This window comes from Geotrypetes seraphini, chromosome 2, assembly GCF_902459505.1.
Source record: "Geotrypetes seraphini chromosome 2, aGeoSer1.1, whole genome shotgun sequence".
Lineage (NCBI taxonomy): Eukaryota > Metazoa > Chordata > Amphibia > Gymnophiona > Dermophiidae > Geotrypetes > Geotrypetes seraphini.
Genome location: NC_047085.1, coordinates 130316086 through 130336233, shown reverse-complemented (window position 1 = coordinate 130336233; position 20148 = coordinate 130316086). Strand labels below are relative to the sequence as shown.

Here is a 20148-nt window from a genome sequence, read left to right as displayed (position 1 = left end):
TCTGAAGGTGATGGGGCACATTGTTGACATCAACTGTAAAAGGATTGGCAAAGATGTCAAAGCCTGAGTGCTGTGTTCTAAAGTCAGAGAAGCGCCGCTCAAATTCACTTAGTAAACGGCTAACTTTGGTAGCCAGCCGACTGCAAGGAAAAGTACCAGAAATAGTGGTTGAGATACTCAAACAAACGGGAAAGTGGGCAAGATTGTCCTGTTCCAGTTGGGACTTCCATAGTTGAAGTTTACGCTGGAATGCTGTGATCATGTCAGACATCTTCGTGATGACTTGTTTGCGTCTCTGCAGCTTCAGATTCAGTTGGGCGAGATGCTCGCATATGTCATACATCATAGCAAAATCACATAGCCAGGCGGGATCCGACAGTTCAGGCAAGGGCTTTCCTTTACTTTCCATGGAAAGAGCAATTTGTTCTCTGAGCTCAAAAAATCTTTTGAGGACTGCGCTCTTGCTCAGCCATCTTACTTCTGTGTGGTATGGCACGTCTCCATGCTCTGCACCCACCTCCTGTAAAAACTGCTGGAACTGGCGATGATTCAGGACACGTGCCCTTATAAAGTTAATAGTTTTAATGACTGTGGTCATTATGTCATTCATGTCCAGAACTTTTCCACACATAGCCTCTTGGTGGATAATGCAATGATAAGTAATCAAGGGTGTGTGGCAGTGACTTTTTTGCATTCTTTCCTTCATTAGTCCAACCAAGCCTTTCTTTTCTCCGCACATTGAAGGTGCGCCATCGGTAGTTAGCCCCACCAACTTTTCCCAGGGTAATTTAAAATTATTTATAGATTTCTCCACAGCCTCAAATATATCTCTACCAGTCGTCATCCCATGCATGGCAGCTACATCCAAAAGTTCCTCAATGACAGAGAGGTCGGTCTTCGTAGCACGTATAAAGATGGACAGCTGCGCTGTATCAGTGTTGTCTGTGCTTTCATCGATAGCAAGTGAAAAAGCGAGATAACTGCATGCCTGTTCGGCCAGCTGTGATGATAGATTTCCTGAGAGTTCTTGAACTCTGTCTGCAATGGTGTTTCTTGACAAACTGACAGTTTGAAAACTCTGTATCTGGTCTGGGCATACTTTCTCACACAATTTTAGCATGCATTGCTTCAAAAAGGCACCCTCTGAAAAACACCTTGAAGTACGGGCAATTTCTTCAGCCACTATAAAGCTTGCTTTCACTGCAGCATCATTTTTCGCTGTAGCCTTTGTAAACATTTGCTGCTGTGATTGTAGTTTGCCTTTTAGTTCTTTAACAATTTTATGCTTTTCTTCCAAAATATATTTGCCATACTTAACATTATGTTTGGTGTCAAAATGACAACGTATATTGTACTCTTTCATCACCGACACTGTCTCATAACACAATATACACACTGGTTTGCCCTCACTAAGCACAAACATGTATTCATTTTCCCATTTGTCATTAAATTGTCTGCCTTCACCGTCAACTTTTCTTTTCCTGGACATTTTGGGATCAATATTGGCAGTAAAAGATGTAGTTTATTGGAAATCTGCGTTAGAATGAAAAAGTCAGTCAATAAATGCCTGGCTGGGTACAGATAGCAGATTCTGTTGCGATTTTTATGCCTACACTTTATGCCAGGAACTGGCAGCTTCTGCTGTGTATTTTTTTTACATAGTTCCCCCCCCCCCCCGACGTCCGATTCACCCCAAGCAGGACCGCTCGCACGCACCTGCACCCCCACCCCGAAGGACCGCTGACTCCCAACACGATCGGGGCAAGAGGGAGCTCAAGCCCTCTTGCCCCCCCGACTCCCCGACACGATCGGGGCAAAAAGGAGCCCAAGCCCTCTTGCCCCGCCGATTCCCCAACTCCCCGACAATATCGGGCCAGGAGGGAGCCCAAGTCCTCCTGGCCCTGGCGACCCCCCCCCCCTGCTAGTTGTTCGGGCCAGGAGGGAGCCCAAATCCTCCTGACCACGGCGACCCCCTACCCCCACCCCGCACTACATTACGGGCAGGAGGGATCCCAGGCCCTCCTGCCCTCGACGCAAACCCCCCTCCCCCCATCGACCCCCCCCCCCCAAGAACCTCTGACCCCCCTGGCTGACCCCCACGACACCCCCACCCCCCTTCCCCGTACCTTTCTGTAGTTGGCCGGACAGACCAGAGCCAAACCCGCCTGTCCGGCAGGCAGCCAACGATGGAATGAGGCCGGATTGGCCCATCCGTCTCAAAGCTCCGCCTACTGGTGGGACCTAAGGCTCCCGGGTCTATTCTGATTGGCCCAGGCGCCTTAGGCCTGGGGTCGCGGGTCGGCTGGGGGGGCGGTCGGAGGTTCTTGGGGGGGGCGGTCGATGGGGGGGAGATAGATAGCAAGTACGGCCGGCGAGATCACAAGCCTCCTATGTCACCGCGCGTCATTGTGATGGAACGCAGCGGCGTGCAGTGATGACAGCGCGGTGCGGGCCACATTGCAAGGCCTGGCGGGCCGGATTTGGCCCGCGGGCCTTGTGTTTGACACATGTGCTGTAATCCATTAGATTCTAGGAAGTATACTATCCTTTCTTTCAGCAACACTTCCATTATTTTTACAACAACCGAAGTGAGGCTTACAGGCCTGTAGTTTCCCGCTTCATCCCTGTGACAACTTTTGTGAATAGGGACCACATCTGCTCTTCTCTAGTCCCCAGGAATCACTCCCGTCTCTAGAGATTTGTTGAACAAGTCTTTAATAGGACCCGCCAGAACCTCTCTGAGCTCCCTCAGTATCCTGGGATGGATCCTGTCCAGTCCCATCACTATGTTCACTGGTCGACAAGTCGATGAAGCCATCTATGCAATGTGGAGCGGCAGCGAAAAGGGCAATCAGAATGCTGGGAATGATTAAGAGGGGGATTACTGTACTGGACCATGGTACGCCCTCATCTGGAATACTGCGTCCAGCACTGGTCGCCGTACATGAAAAAGGACACGGTACTAATTGAAAGGGTCCAGAGAAGAGCAACTAAAATGGTAAAGAGGCTGGAGGAGTTGCCATACAGTGAGAGATTAGAGAAACTAGGCCTATTCTCCCTTGAGGGGACATGATAGAAACATTCAAGATACTGAAGGGAATAGACTTAGTAGATAAAGACAGGTTGTTCACCCTCTCCAAGGTAGGGAGAACGAGAGGGCACTCTCTAAAGTTAAAAGAGGATAGATTCTGTACAAACATAAGGAAGTTCTTCTTCACCCAGAGAGTGGTAGAAAACTGGAACGCTCTTCCAGAAGCTGTTATAGGGGAAAACACCCTCCAGGGATTTAAGACAAAGTTGGACGGGTTCCTGTTGAATCGGAACATATGCAGGTAAGGCTGGTCTCAGGGCACTGGTGGCCACCTGGGGGCCACCGTGGGAGCGGACTGCTGGGCACGATGAACCACTGGTCTGACCCAGCAGCAGCAAATTTTTATGTTCAGTTTTTCAAGTTGTTCATAAACACTTTCCTCCGTGAATGGCGCAGAATCTACTCCCATTTTCCCGTGTAATTTTGCCAGACAATCTCAGTCCTTCTCCAGGATTTTCTTCCGTGAACACAGAGCAGAAGTATTTGTTTAGCATGTTTGCTTTTCCCTCATTACTCTTCACATATCGGTTCCTAGCATCTTTTAGTTTAGCAATTCCATATTTCATCTTCCTCCTTTCACTGATATATCTGAAAAAAATTGTCTCCCCTTTATTACATTTTTAGCCATTTGCTCTTCCACCTGTGCTTTTGCCAGACTTATCTCCCTCTTGGCTTCTTTCAGTTTCCCAATAGTCCTTTCTGTACTCTTCTTCTTGGGTTTTTTTTATATTTCAGGAATGCCAACTCTTTTGCCTTATTTTCTCCACCACTAGTTTGGAGAACCATGTCAGTTTCCTTTTTCTCATGTTTTTATTTTCTTCACATAAAGTTCCGTAGCTATTTTTATTGCTCCTTTCAGCTTAGACCAATGTTTTTCTACTTCTCTTATGTCCTCCCATCCTAACAGCTCTTTCTTCAGATACTCTCCCATTTTATTAAAGTCTATACATTTGAAATCTAGAACTTTTAGTATTGTGTGGCCGCCCTCCACTTTAGCTGTTATATCAAACCAAACCGTTTGATGATTGCTACTTCCCAGGTGAGCACCTACTCGTACATTAGATATACTCTCTCCATTTTTGAGGACCGGATCCAATATCGCTTTTTCCCTTGTGGGTTCCGTCACCATTTGTGAGTAGAGCCTCTTGAAAGGCATCCACAATCTCCCTACTTCTTTCCAATTCCACAGATGGAACTTTCCAGTGCGAAAGTAAAGTAGTTTCCTCTCTAATCAGATTGTAGACCAACTGTTCCATGAAGCAGTTATTGATGGCATCTAGAAACCATACTTCCCTTGCATATCCAAATGAGACATTCATCCAGTCAATATTGAAATCTATCATCATTATTGTCTTGCCAAATGTATAACCTTTCTAACTTCTGATAGATTTACATTCCCTCTCTTCATCTTGTCTAAGTGGATGGTACTATAACCCTAACTATATGCTCCTCCCCTTCATACATGGTTAGATGGATGGGGAGATGGAATTTTGGATTATCTCATGCCTTTATCAGGAGTAGCTCAAATGAGCTGCATTCAGGAAACAATGAATAATTTCCTGTTCTGGGAGCGCTTGCAATCTAAGGGGCCATTTTACTAAAGTATGTTAAACTCTGGGCTTAATACATTTTAATGCAGGAGTTTCATGCACACTAAGCCCAGATTTCATGTGTCAGTATTTTGGGCTTTTTATTTCGGTCCCGCAATTAACAACAACTTTATTCTTCTATACCGCCATAGTCAGATGACTTCTAGGAGGTTCACATCGAACAGAGCTGGACAATCAGCGAATTACAGAATGCAAAAAGTGAGGGTACAACATATTACATAAGATGATGACCGGACAAGCAAACTGGCAAATTATCACAAAATGCATTAAAGTGATTTGCAGTAAATCTTTTTTCATACACTAGGGCCCTGATTCTGCAAAGTGCGTCCCAATTGTAGGCAGCTGTAGGCGTCCTACAGCTGTCTAATCAGCCAATCGGGAGGCACGTTTTCTAAAAAAATGCTCCCCAGGCAAGCCGCCTATATTGAAGGCGTCTCCGGGAGCCTAGGGAGGCCCACAAGCCTTCTAAGCTCGCCTAAGGCTGGGCTGTAGCCTTAGGCGAACCTAGGCGGCCCTGCGCGTCTCCCTAGCAGAGCGGGAGATGCTTACAATGTAGGCTAGCAAAATGCTGGCCTACATGGTAAGTAGATGTGGCCGCTATACTTTATCGCGGCAAGAGATCTCCCTGCCGTGATTAGTATAGCGGCCGCAGCTACAGCCGGCCAGTCTCCCCAACCCCCCCCCCCCCCGACATCTGCGGCAGGAGGGTGCCCAAGCCCTCCTGCCGAAAGAACCCGCCCCCTCAATGATCGCCAGCAGGAGGGTACCCAACCCCTCCTGCTGGACCCCCCCCCAATGACCCCCCCAAACAAAATGCCCTAACCGCCCACCCCGGACCTCCTCAATGCCCCCACCGAAGATCGCCGGCAGGAGGGTGTCCAACCCATCCTGCCGGACCCCCCCAATGAACCCCCTGCTATAGGAGGGGCCTTAGGCGCTTGGGCCAAATCAGGCCCTAGGTTCCTGTGGGTTGGGCAGGGGAGGGGCGGGCCCACCTCATTTGGACAGAGGCGGGCCTGCTGGCCAAATGGTGCGAAGACCCATCCGGCCAACTTGGCGGTAAGCTTCAGGGGGGTTCTGGGGGGGGTTCCGGCAGGGGGGGTTCCGGCAGGAGGGGTTGGGTACCTGCCTGCCGGCGATCTTTGGGGGGGGGCAGGTTCTTTCGGCAGGAGGGGTTGGGCAACCTCCTGCCGCGAACGTCGGGGGGGGGTTGGGGGAGACTGGCGGCCGTAGTTGTGGCCGCTATACTAATTGCGGCAGGGAAATCCCTTGCCGCGATAAAGTATAGCGGCCACGTCCTATACAGAATCCGGACCAAAAACCCAATTCTATAACCAGCATCTGTAACAAGTTTCAAGTTTTATTTATATTTGATTAATCGCTTAATTAAAATTATTTCTAAGCGAATTACAATGTATAAAAGTAACATATGATTAAACATAATACTAAAATAGGAAATAACATATAAGATATTATAAAACTAACAATTTATACAATAAATACAATTAAAAAAAACAAAAACGGGAGAATTTACATAACAAATATATAATGAGCTAATAAATTTATACAATAATGTAAAAGATATCAACATACAAAAAAAAGATTTAGGAAAAGAAGCATGGAAAATAAGAAAAAAGAGAATGAGGGAGAGCTCAGAAGTAATTTATACGTTAAAGGCATCCTTGAATAAAAAGCATTTTAAATTCTTTTTAAAATCGGTTAAGTTATTTTCATCTCTTAACTGTAATGGTAATGAGTTCCAAAGTTGCGGAGCTGATACAGAGAACATATCTTGTCGGCGGGTTCCAATAACTTTTAAGGAGGGAACCGTTAAAAGTTTATGGTTGTTTGATCGTAGAGAACGTGAGGTACTATATGGAATAAGTACTTTATTTATAAATTGGGGGTTCATTAGTGTCAAGAGTTTTGAATGTTAATAATAAGATTTTATAAGTAATCCGATGATTAATGGGAAGCCAATGAGATTTAATCAGAAAGGGAGTGACATGATCATATTTTTTGCCTTTATAAATAAGCTTAATGGCAGTGTTTTGTATAATTTGTAAGAGTTTCTTTTCTTTTTGTGTAATATTTAAAAGTAGAGAATTGCAATAATCAAGTTTAGAAATGATTAAAGAGTGAAGTAGGATATTTAGAGATTTTGGTTCTAAAAACTTTGAAATTGATCGAATTAAACGAAGTCTAAAGAAGCATGATTTAACAGTATTATTTATATGATCATGGTAGGAAAGGTTATTGTCAATAGTGACACCAAGGATTTTTAAAGATGATACAATCTCAATAGACATATTGTCAAGAATGAAAGGAGCACACAGATTAATTCCTTGCTTCCAAGTGAATAGTAAAGCCTTAGTCTTTTGTACATTTAGGACTAACATGTGTGAGGTAAGCGCCATTGTTGGACTTTTTCTAGTTTTAAATTAATTTGTTGTAATTCTTCTTTATTTTCTGGATCTATTGGATGAGTAATTTGTATGTCATCTGCATAGCTAAAAGTGGTAAATCCTATAGATTGACATAACGTTAGTAAAGGAGATATGAAAATATTGAATAGTAATGGTGATAGATGGATCCTTGTGGGATACCATAATTAAGAGTATAAGGTTTAGAATTAGAGTTATTAAAAGTCACTGTCGAAGAACGATTAGACAAAAACGATTTAAACCAGTCAAATATTTGATCGCAAATTCCAATGGCTTTCAATCTGTTGAGAAGTAATTCGTGATCAACGGTATCAAATGCGGCAGACAAATCTAATGAAAAGAGGATAATGGACTTGTGATGATCTAAATAATAATGTATATTTGTAGTTAATCCAATCAATGAGTATTCTGTAGAATGATTTTTCCTAAATCCTGTTTGGTTTGGATGAAGAACATTGGTTGATTCTACAAAATCTGATAGTTGTTCAAATACTATTTGTTCCGTTAGTTTTGCAAGAAATGGTAGATTAGCTATAGGACGGTAGTTTGATGGATCGTCCAAATTAGATTTATGATCTTTTATTATTGGCAAAATAATGGCAGTTTTCCAAGGAGAAGGCACTAAACTAAATTCAAGGCTATTTGTGATAAAAGAATGTATAAAAAAACCAAAGCATGAGAAAAAATTTTTTAGGATGAGTGGAGGAATGAGTTCTGAACGAGACCCCTTTAAATTAACTCTGGACGTCGGTTATAGAATTGGGTTTACTTTGATCGGGTTTTGTTCCAATTCTATATAGCAGGGGTTCCCGCACTTTTTTGACTCGCAAGCTACTTTTAAAATGACCAAATCAAAATGATCTACCAACAATAAAATTTAAAAAAAAACACAATGCATACTGTACGCATAGAATTGTTAATTATCATTCCTATTCCGGGTTTTTTTCAAAGAGGTCAAAGCAGATGACTCTATGCACTGTCACCTCAGTAACAACCATAGAAAAATAGACAAATACCCACCCCCTCCCTTTTTACTAAACCACAATAGCAGTTTTTAGTGCAGGGAGCTGCGCTGAATGCCCAGGTTTAGATAATTTGGTTCAATCTTGTAATTTAGCTGATATATGGCGTATTCTTCATTTTAATGATCAGGAATTTTCTTTTTGTTCTCAGGTCCACAAATCTTTTTCACGAATTGATTATATATTCGTGTCTAATAATATAGCGCAGCGTGTGATGAATGCAGTTATTGATCCCATTGTAATTTCAGACCATGCTGGTGTGTGGATTGACTTTCAGAATGATGATATAGTACATTTTAATCCAATTTGGAGATTTGATAATGCTTTACTTTCGGATTCGAACTTCCTGGAAGATCTTAAATTAAAGATGAATGAATTTTTTCAAATTAATAATTCGGATAATATAAATGCTGAGATATTGTGGGACGCTTTTAAAGTAACAATGAGAGGAAATATTATTTCATATTCAGCATTTATTAAAAAACAACTTAAAAAGCAATATGTTGATTTAGAAAAATAAATTAAAATATTAGAAAATAAATTAATTGAGAAATGGGAACATAATACATTACAAAATTTATTAAAAGTAAAAGCGAAATATAATGAGATTTCTTCTCAATTTGTGAGGAAAGATATCTTCTATAAGCAAGTTCAGTACTATGGTAATTCAAACAAAGCTAGAAGATTATTAGCAAATTTTCTTAAAGCAAAAAAAAGGAAATCTAAGATTATTGCAATTAAAGATACACAAGGCAATACACACACTAATACTAAGGATATTTTAATACAGTTTCTTGATTTTTATAAAGATTTATATTCTTCTGAATCTTATGAAAATAAAGAACAAGCTGGATTAAATTTCTTAAATTCATTTATTGGACCAAATGTTCCGGATCATATAAGAAGAAGTTTAGAAGATCCTATATCTTTAAAAGAAATAGAATCAGCATTGAAGTCTCTTAGAGTTGGATCCGCTCCGGGTGGTGATGGTTATACTGTTGAATTTTATAAATCATTTCAAAATATTATCTTACCATATTTATTAAATTTATATCAATACCAAATGTATAATGGAAATATATCAGGTACTATGGCTGATTCGGTAATTATTGTCTTACCAAAACCAAACAGGGATCCTACCTTGGTTTCAAATTACAGGCCTATCTCTTTATTAAATGTAGATGGTAAATTGATTGCTAAAGTATTAGCAATAAGATTGGCAAAAGCTCTTCCTTTTATTATTGATGTACACCAAACAGGATTTATTGCTAAAAGACACTCATCAAATAATACTAGATTAGCATTTCACTCTTTAAATTTAGCGAAAAATATGAATGATCCAGCTTTTATGGTATCTCTAGATGCAGAAAAAGCATTTGATAGAGTGGAATGGAGTTTTATGTATCAAGCTCTGGAATGGTTTGGAATAGGCCCCGGTTTTATTAAAATGATTCAGACTTTGTATAGCTCTCCTGGTGCAAGATTATCTAATATAATAAAATGCTAGGCCGCACATGCGCACTAAAAAATCGTGTTCCCTGATCCCGTCGCGGAAACACGAGTGCGCATGCGCGGTTTTCACGCATCGGACTTACCACCGCTGCAGCCAGCTGAGGTCTATGACGAAGCTCAGCCTCTTCAGACAACGTCGCTCCTCCTCTCCTCTCAGCGCAGCCGCTCGGAGGCCGCCGGGACAGAGCTGCGGCGCCGATCGCCTCCACCAGTCGGGCAGCCAGCCGCCGATCTCCAGTGGGCGGGGTATCGGAGGAGAGGGATCGCGGCCACTTAGCGCCCCCACCGAGGAGCCCAGCAACTTTCCGCCCACCCGGTGGCGATTCCATTAGCGTGTGCAACAGTCTTCACACGCTCATTTGGGCCCTTCTCCTGCCCTGATTTGCTCAGCCGCATCTCTGATGATGTCATCAGAGACGCGGCAGAGTAAATCAGGGTAGGAGAAAGACCCGAAGCAACGTGTGGAGACTGCTGCACACACGCTGCTGGAATCATCAGGTTTGTAGTTGGGCCCGCAGGAAGGGAAAGTGGGGTAGAGGAAACGTTAATGCTGCTGCACAGGGAACTGCTGTGGAGGGAGGGAAATGGAGGGGGAGGCAATGCTGCTTTGGACAGACAGACAGACAGACAGAGGGAGGAAGGGAGACAAAAAGAAAAGAAGAGAGACACAGGGGCAGGGAGATACATAGAAAGACAGACAGACAAAGGGGGCCAGGGACAGAAACAGAAATAAAGACAGCGGGATTCGCTTAGGGGGGGGTGCGGGATGTGGCAGAGGGAACTTTTCCAATGGGTGCAACTGGGCGGCTGTCGGGAACCTATGATCAGGGGCAGAGCAAGGTAAGTGTATCACAGGGATAAGAAGGAGGAGGGGGAGAAAAAGGAAGGGATGCCTACTGCTGGATAGGGGGAGAAGGAAAGAGGTGCTGATGGACAGGGGGGGTGACAAAAAAGGAACAGAGGCCTAATGTTGGACAGGGGGAGTAGGAAAGAGGTGCTGCTGGACAGGGGAGAGGTAAAACAAAGGGAGAAGGGCTGCTGCTGCATAAGGAGAGCTGTGAAGGGGTAGTGGTGGACACAGGGGAGGTAAAAGGAAGGAAGAATGGACAGGGGGAGCAGGCAAGGGGTGGTGGTGGACAGCCAAGGAAAAAGAAAGGCAGAAAGAAAAAAAAACGGCTAAGGAGAGAGAGAGAAAGAAATAAAGACAGACACACACACATATATTCTAGCACCCGTAAATGTAACGGGTTATAAGACTAGTATATTAATAATAATTTATCAGATAGATTTAACTTGCGTAGGGGAGTTAGACAAGGATGTCCTTTGTCCCCCTTACTTTTTGATGTTGTTTTAGAACCCTTATTAATTGCAATTAATCAAACTAAGGAGATAAAGGGAATCCCATTCTCTTACTGGGAATTTAAACTTTCTGCATATGCAGATGATATATTATTATATTTAAGAGAACCGGGGATTACTGTTCCAAGTTTACTTAATCTTCTAGAGAAATTTGGAAAATTTTCTGGATATAAAATTAATTGGAGTAAATCGGAAATTCTTCCAATTAATGTTCATTGTACCAAAGGATTATTTGATTCATATTCATTTATTTGGAAAGAGGAAGGATTAAAATATTTAGGAATTATTATCAAAAATACAATTGAAGACACAGTCAAAGAAAATGAAAAACTTTTATTAAAAAAAATAACAGAAATGTGTGAGCAAAGGAATCCTTTACATCTTTCTTGGTGGGGAAGAGTTCAAACAATTAAAATGATGATATTGCCTGTGGTTTGTTATCAAATGAGTATGATACCAATATTTTTTCAGGGGTCATTCTATATAAAGTTAAACAGTGTTCTTACAAAATTTGTTTGGTTTGGGAAAAGATCCAGAATTGCTTTAGTATCTTTACAAAGACCAATTGTGGAGGGAGGGGTAAATTTTCCAAATTTTTATAGGTACCATCAAGCCTATATTCTAAGACAGGGTATGTATTGGATCCTCCCAGAACTCATGGAGAATGTACCGGATTGGCTATATCTAGAATGGCGGCTCCTGTTCCCATTACATTTAGAACATATAATTAGTATAAAAATGCCTAGTTGATATAAAGATAACATAATTCTATTGGATACTTGGAAGACATTAAGATTTATTAGTAATCTATCACCAGAGCCAATTGCTAAATCATTAAATCAATCTATATGGGTAAACTACAGGATCAAGATTGGCGGATTTAAGATCGTCTGGAAACAATGGATAGTTGCAGGTATACGAACATTGAATGATGTTATTTCAGAAGGATCAATGCTTAGTTTTTCACAATTGCAACATAAATTTGGATTAAATAAAACACAATATTTTAAATGGATGCAATTGAAGCAAGCTATTCAGGCAGGGTTCCCTGAATGGAAAGATCTTAATACCCAATATAGTTTACAGGTTCTTTGTTTCCAGGCGGACTTTTTGGGACACCAAGCCGCAAAATGGTATAAATTGATATATGGATTTTTAAATTTAAAAAAAAAAAAAATGGACTTAGGGATATTTGGAGTATTGAGATTGGACAGACAATTTCTGCATCTCAATGGCCACGATTTTGGTCCTGGAGATTAAGATCTACAAAGTCAGCATCTATGAGTCAAACTTGGATGTTTTTGTTACATAGAGTTTTATGGACCCCTACGCGCTTACAAAAGATTGATAGCACTAGATCTAATAGATGCTGGCATTGTAGAGTAGAAGTTGGGACGTTAGATCACTTAATTTTTTTTTGTCCCTGTGTAAATGCATTTTGGAAATTAATTTGGCCCCAAATTACTGAATTACTAGAAAATCATGTAGGACTCTCATATGATACAATATTATTTGGTACAGCAATGAGAACTCAGAGTCCGATTTCAGCAAATAATAACAAACTATTATTAATATTGACAGGGGTCGCCATGCAACAAATGACTCAAAATTGGAAGGATTATACCAAATTAAACTATACATTTTGGTGGAATTCAGTTTGTCATATATACAAAATGGAAAAAATAATAGCATTACAACAGGGAAATATTCATAATTTTAAGAAAATTTGGGAACCATTGACTCGCTATTCCAATGATCAGATTTCATAGCACATTAGTAATAGTTATATTAGTGGGGAGGGGAATGTATATTATGTGGAAATAAGAAATGAAAAAAGGGGAGGGTTATATTTTATATGATAAGATGAATTATTTGTAATCACAATTTTCATGTATTAATTGAATATAATATGTACAATTTAAATATTGTAAGAATGCAAAAATCTATAAATAAAAATTTTAAAAAAAAAAAAGAATGCCCAGCGCTGCTCTCAACGCTCATAGGCTCCCTGCGCTAAAAACCACTATTGCGGTTTAAGTAAAAGGGGACCATATTGTAAAATATAGACAACAGATATAAATTCAGACACATTTTGATCACTAAATTTAAAATAAAATCATTTTTCCTACCTTGTCTGGTGATTTTATGAGTCTCTGGTTGCACTTTCTTCTTCTGACTGTGCATCCAATCTTTCTTCCCTTCTATCAGCCTGTATGCTTCCTCTCCTCCACACCTCATTCCCCTCCCCCAACTTTTTCTTCCTCTCTCCCTGACCTTTCTTTCTTTCTCTCTTCATGCCCTCTTTCTTTTTTTCTGTTTCTCTTCTTTCCTTCTGTCTCCCTGCCTGCCCCCTTTCTTTCTTTCTCCCTGCCCTTCCCCAAGCCACTGCCACTGCCATCGGGGAACAGGACCCAAAATGCCACCAATGGATAACAGGCCCCAAAGCTGCCGCCGCCGCCCCATGCTCTCCCTGCTTCGGGCCGACCAGCATTCCTCTCCCCGTCAATTCTGCCGTCGGAGAGGAAGTTCCACCCAGCCAGGCAGCGATTTGCTGGCCCGAACTTCCTCTCTGACGGCAGAATTGACGTCGGGGAGAGGAAGACTGATCGGCCCGATAGATCGCCAAGGCAAAGTGAGTCCTGGGTGATCGACTCACTTTGCCTTGGCGAGCTACCGGTCGATCGCGATCGACCTATTGGGCACTCCTGCTGTATAGGATGCCCAGGACGGGCGTCCTATACAGAATCCGGGCCTAAGTGCACATTAGGGCTTAACAACTTTTAATAAAAGAGCCCCTAAATTTGTACCTAAGGCAATGGAAGATTAAATGGCTTGCCCAAGATCACAAGGAGCAACAGTAGGATTTGAACTTGGCTTCCCAAATTCTCATCAGCTTCTAACCTTTTGGCTACTCTCCACTCACCTGTCTTGCTAGCCATTTTGTAAGTAATTCCATGAGAAAACACGGTAACAGTGTCCAGATCCTATTTTTTGATCACAAGTTCCTTTAAAACTCTTCTGAGTACAGGTTTGAAGGTTGCCTTTTTTTTTTTTTTTTTAAACTGGTATTACTATGAATTTGTTTGGGCATGAATACTACTAATGAAAGTTTTCAAAGATGAGCTTAGTGTCATATGATTATACAGTACTGTAACACTTGCAAATCACTGCCATATTTATTTATTTGTTTATAATCTCAGCAAGGAATTCATCATTTAGCACACAAAGACAACGATCAGGATAGTCATATATAAAAAAATTTTCATAATTGAATATGTGTTTAATTGGATTTATTAAAGCAAAAAAAAAAAAAAAAAAATTACTACAAACCTTCAGCCGGCCGTCTATCATGCCCAAAGAAAACTCGTGTTGATGAACAGTTAATGTATGGTAAAGGGAGCTGAGGTAAAGGGCCATCGGGAGACAGCTGAGTTACATTCTAAGAAAGAAAAGAAAAAAAAACCAAAAATGGCTCTTGTAAAATATATATTCTTTAGTAATAACTCTCAACACCAATTTTTTATATTCAAAAAGTAATTTTACAAAGTATGCAGCCGCCTAAAGGAAAAATTGAAATCATGTACACCAAGCATGAGTTCAAGATGCTAAATATATTCCTCCAAAACCTTATTCTTCCAAGTATCCTAGACCAGGGGTGCCCACACTTTTTTGGTTTGCGAGCTACTTTTAAAATGACCAAGACAAAATGATCTACCAACAATAAAATTTTAAAAAACACAAAGCACACTGTACGCAGAGAAAATGTTTATTATCATTTGTATTCAGGGTTTTTTTCAGAGGTCAAGGCTTTAAAATATGCAATGTCACCTCAGTAACAACTATACAAAAATAGACAAATATATCCCCTCCCCTTTTACTAAACCACAATAGCGGTTTTTAGCGCAGGGAGCTACACTGAATGCCCCTTGCAGCTCCCGATGATATAAACTACTATCGTGGTTTAGTAAAAGAGGGCCATAGTGCAAAATATAGACAGCAGATATCAATTCTCAAAACGGACACATTTTGATCACTTTAATTGAAAATAAAATCATTTTTCCTACCTTTTTGTCTGGTGATTTCATGAGTCTCTGGTTGCTCTTCCTTCTTCTGTAAATCCAATATTTCTTTCTTTCTGCCCCTTCCCCTTTTTTTTGTCTCTCTTTCTTTCTCTCTTCCCCTGCTTCCCCAAGCCATTGCGCCGATTTCTCCACTTCCCCGATTCTTTCCCTAACCCCCCCTCCAAGCCACCATGCCGATTTCTCTCTGCTTTCCCGAGCCAGGCCTGATACGTACAAGCACCGGGCCCACAAGCCTTCACCTCCAACGTCAAGTCTAACGTCGGAGAGGAAGTTCCAGGCCAGCCAGGCAGCGATTGGCTGGCCAGAACTTCCTCTCCAATGTCAGAATTGACGTCGGAGGTAAAGTCTTGTGTATCCGGCACTTGTACGTGCCTGGCCTGGCTCGGGGTGCAGGAAGAAAAAGGTCACAAAAGCAACGCGATCGACTCACATTGCCTTTGCAATCGACCATTTGGGCACCCCTGTCCAAGACAATGACAAAATGCAAAGGAAGCACTGCATCATAACTGATTTGAAAAATCATAATTCTGTGTGACTAAAGCTGTTTAATGCAATTTACAATGACATAACAAGATGGCCTTCAGCTGCGCATGAAAGAAGAAGAGGAGAGGAAGTAAACCTTATATGGACAAGGAAGCAACTCAGGCTCATGAGAGCTGGGAAGGGGGGCTTAGGAATAGGACGTGTTCAGGGTAAAGGTAGTTATGACTTACAATAAATCAGGTGGTCCTCTAATGATGTCATAAGAAGGATAATAATGTGGAGAAGGCAATATTTTGATTCAGAAATATTTTCTACACTGATAGATGCCGGCACTCAGTCGTGTTGTAAATCTCTCTCCCTGTGTGCTGATTATATGCTGAGAATTTCTTTATAATTACTTTATAAGGCTGTAGAAATAAAATATCAGCATCATTCTAAGGCACATAGTGTGTGGCTTGGTCATTCTCTCTTAGATTGAGGGTTAAGTGATAGAGACTAGCCGGCTCTTTCAATACATATTAAGATCTTTAAGTCTGTCCTCATACGTCTTATGATGAAGACCACACACCATTTTAGTAGCTTTCATCTGAACCGACTCCATTCTTTTTATATCTTTTTGAAGGTGCAGTCTCCAGAATTGTACACAATATTCTAAATGAGGTCTCACCAGAGTCTTATACAGGGGCATCAGTACTTCCTTTTTCCTACTGGCCATACCTCTTCCTATGCACCCTAGCATCCTTCTAGCTTTTGTTGTCGCCTTTTCAACCTGTTCAGCTATCATAAGATCATCACATACAATCACAACCAAGTTCTGCTCTTCTGTCGTGCACATAAGTTCTTCACCCACTAAACTGTTCCTTCGGGTTTTTGCAGCCCAAATTCATGACCTTGCATTTCTTAGCATTAAATTTTAGCTGCCAAATTTCAGACCATTCTTCAAGCTTCGCCAGGTCTTTCTTCAAGTTATTTACACCATCCGAATGTCTATTGCAGATTTTGGTATCATCTGCAAAGAGGCAAATCTTATCTGAAAGCTCTTCAGCAATATCGCTTATAAAAAATGTTAAAAAGACAGGTCTAAGAACAGAATCTTGAGGCACACCACTAGTAGCATCCCTTTCCTCAGAGCGATCTCCACTGACCACTACCCTCTGTTGTCTTCCACTCCACCAGTTTCTGACCCAGCCCACCACTTTGGGACCCATCCTGAAGGCACTCAGTTTATTTATTAGATGTCTCTGTGGAACACTGTCAAAGGCTTTGCTAAAATCTAAATAGCGCACCCCCTCTTATCCAATTATCTGGTCACCCAATCAAAGAAATTGATCAGATTTGTCTAATAAGAACTTCCTCTAGTGAATCTATGTTGCCTTCAGTCCTGGAATCCATCGGATTCCAGAAACTTCACCATTCTCTGCTTTAAAAGCATTTCCATTAATTTGCTTACCACAGAAGTCAGACTTACTGGCCTGTAATTCCCTACTTCTTCCTTACTTCCACTTTTGTGTAGAGGGACCACATCCGCCTTTCTCCAGTCTACCGGTACTACTCCCAACTCTAGAGAAGAATTGAAAAGGTCAGGCAGCAAAGCCACCAGAACTTCCCTAAGTTCCTTCAGCATCGCTTTGTGTAGTTTTAGCTAGCTCCTCATAAACACAATCCTAATATGGGCATAGCGACATTGGCAGAATATGAGGTGTGCAGCAGAGTTCTGAACAGATTGAAGGGGAGAGATATGGTTTAGTGAAAGGCCAGTACGAAGCAGGTTGCAGTAGTCTAGGTGAGAGGTGATTAGGTTATGGATGAGGGTCTAGGAAAGTATTCTTCAACCGCCAGTCCGTAGAAAATTCCTGCCGGTCTGCGCAGGGCTGGCGAGATCAACGCGCTTAAATATCCTGCCCAGTGCATAGCAGTGTGGCACCAGTCTTGGCCTCCCTGACTGCTGTTCCATCCAGCCTCGGGCTCCAGGTAGTGCGTGGGGCCGGCATGTGGATTGGGGTCATCGCGGGCATCTGGGCCTTCCCTCTGCGATGGTTCACTTGTGCGGCGAGAGTCCACCCATGTGCAGGATGTGTGCAGGCACCCGGTGGTTGAGAGGGTCCATCTGTGTGCCGCGGATTGAGCCTAAGCGGCTGCGGGGTCATGCCATGTTTGCTGGCTGCTGCAAGGTTGTTGACAGCATCCACGGGTGAGCAAGTGGTGCAGCCACAGTACTCAGGTGCTCCTACACTACCAGAAGGCAAAGGGAGAGGTGTTAGTGCTGCAGCGCACAGGGAACTGTGCTGGCACCCGTGGTCGGGCTTTTCTTCTAATGGGAAAGGACCCTCCGACCACATCAGCTTCTTCTTCTCTCCACCGGCTGGGAGGGTGGGGAAGGGACCTGGGTGGGCCCAGGTGTTGCCCCTAAAGTTGGCTCAGTATGGCCAACACACCTAGGCTCTACTGTAGCCACAGTAACAGGAGTAAATAGCCTTCCGTCCTCAGGAGCCAGAACCAGAACGATAGCAGCCATTTTTCAGATCTAGGAAACTGGTGCTGGCAGCTGCAGCCAAGCCTGGCTAAAATCCACTGCAGAATCCAGGAGCTGTAAGAAACCCATCCTCAACCTGCAGGAGATAGAGTCTACTGATTGGCCAGGAGGATGTGCATCCAAGATATACCCGAGGTCAATTCAGTGCGCTCTATCTCCCCTTGCTGGTTGGTGGACGAAAGGCGGGAGAGGGGAGATATGATAAGAGTCGTTTAAATACCTACATAATATAAATGTGCATGAGTCGTGTCTCTTTCATTTGAAAGGAAACTCTGCAATGAGAGGGCATAGGATGAAGTTAAGAGGTGATAGGCTCCAGAGTAATCTGAAGAAATACTTTTTTTACGGAAAGGGTGGTAGATGCGTAGAACAGTCTCTCGGAAGATGTTGTGGAAACCGAGACTGTGTCTGAATTCAAGAGGGCCTGGGATAGGTACGAGGGATCTCTCAGAGAGAGAGAGAGAAAAAGATAATGGTTACTGTGGATGGGCAGACTAGATGGGCCATTTGGCCTTTATCTGCCGGCAAGTTTCTGTTTATATGGTTACATAAGTGATTGCTCCTAGACAGACCTTTATTGACTACTAGTTACTACAATATAATAATTACCTTATAAACATAAAGATATTCTCTGAGAAAGGCTGCCTGCTGAGATGCTGGTTGTTTACTCTCGTTGATCAATATATGCCTGAAGGCTGATACTGCATTATCAAGTTGACGAAGTGTAAAAGACTGCCGGCCAATGGTGAAGTTAATATGATCTTCTGCAAGAGACCAGCCCTTTCCTTTGTAAACTTGCATTGCTTGACAGTAACAACGTAGAGCATGCTTTTTCTGCAAGGAAAGTGAATACAATGAATTCAGTATTTTCAGATCTCTGGACATAATAAAACTGGTGAACTAAACCAAAACATGCATCATTAATTTGTTATAGCTTCAATTTTAAAAGCAATTTTACTGGGGGGGGGAGGGTTAATATAAAGAAGCAGGTAAATGAATATACAAGGTAGCAAATACATTCTTCAAGTATGTATACAAAAACTTTACAATTTTACAAATAAGAATCAAATTATGAAATAAAAACTAGCCAAGAAAAGTGTTTCATCATGGCACATACAGGTCTGACAGCGAGACAGCCAAGCATAATTTTACCTTTCAATTAAAGGAATGCTAAATTCAGAAGTTTCCCAGTGGTAAAGAAATTCTCTTAAATCTGCATCCCTTTAGGTTCAAACAATTTTTATTGATGCAAACAACTACACAGACAATGCCAAAGCATCCCCAAGGTGCTCAGTACAATCAAATATGCATCATATATAATAGTTTAACTAACATGGACAAAAGAAAAGGAACATCAACCAAACTCCCCCCCCAGCCCACTCTACTGAGGGTAAGGAGAGCGGAAAGGCACTCCAAGGCCCTGGACTCTTATGAGCCCCGAAAATGCCGCACCACCCTCTACCCCCACTGAATCCCCTTTACCCTGACCTATCTAAGTTCCTGAACCTTCCTAAACCCCTCTCCCCTCCTCCCTCCCCCCCAATGGTACTCCCCACCCCTCCTCACCAGAACTCTACCAGCCCGACTATCCGGGCGCCAAGATTAGGACACCCATCTTAAGACCGCACTGCGGCCCTTTGGATGCAAGGCTTGCAGATATGGTTCCCAAATATTTAAGAAAAATATAGAATGTCAGGTGGAACATGAACAGCACAGCTTAGATTTGGAGGTAATGTGCAGTGAAAAAATGGAGGAAAAAGACTCAGACTAGGACCCTCCCACTTCCACAAAGGTGGTTAACATGTGGTTAGGTGTTAACCTTATTGGCAAAAAACCTCCGTTGCACTCCAGAAAGTAAAAACCTTAAGCAGAGCTGTTAGTGCTGAATGATAGGAGAAATAACTTTCAACTTATCTTCTGTACCGATCAACAGAAGATAAGTTGAAAGTTATTTCTCCTATCGTTCAGCACTAACAGCTCTGCTTAAGGTTTTTACTTTCTGGAGTGCAACA

General features: G+C 42.1%; 1 protein-coding gene across 3 annotated transcripts in view; it reads right to left on the bottom strand.

Annotated features, from left to right (window-relative positions):
- TRAPPC8 (trafficking protein particle complex 8) overlaps positions 1-20148 on the bottom strand; it is a 392175-nt gene that overhangs the window by 189956 nt on the left and 182071 nt on the right. For all 3 annotated transcript variants that reach the window (XM_033933766.1, XM_033933767.1, XM_033933769.1), the window contains 2 exons: positions 18746-18970; positions 14369-14477 (listed from right to left, as the gene is read on the bottom strand). In XM_033933766.1, the coding sequence (XP_033789657.1) occupies positions 14369-14477; positions 18746-18970 (334 nt within the window). The remainder of the gene's footprint in view (positions 1-14368; positions 14478-18745; positions 18971-20148) is intronic.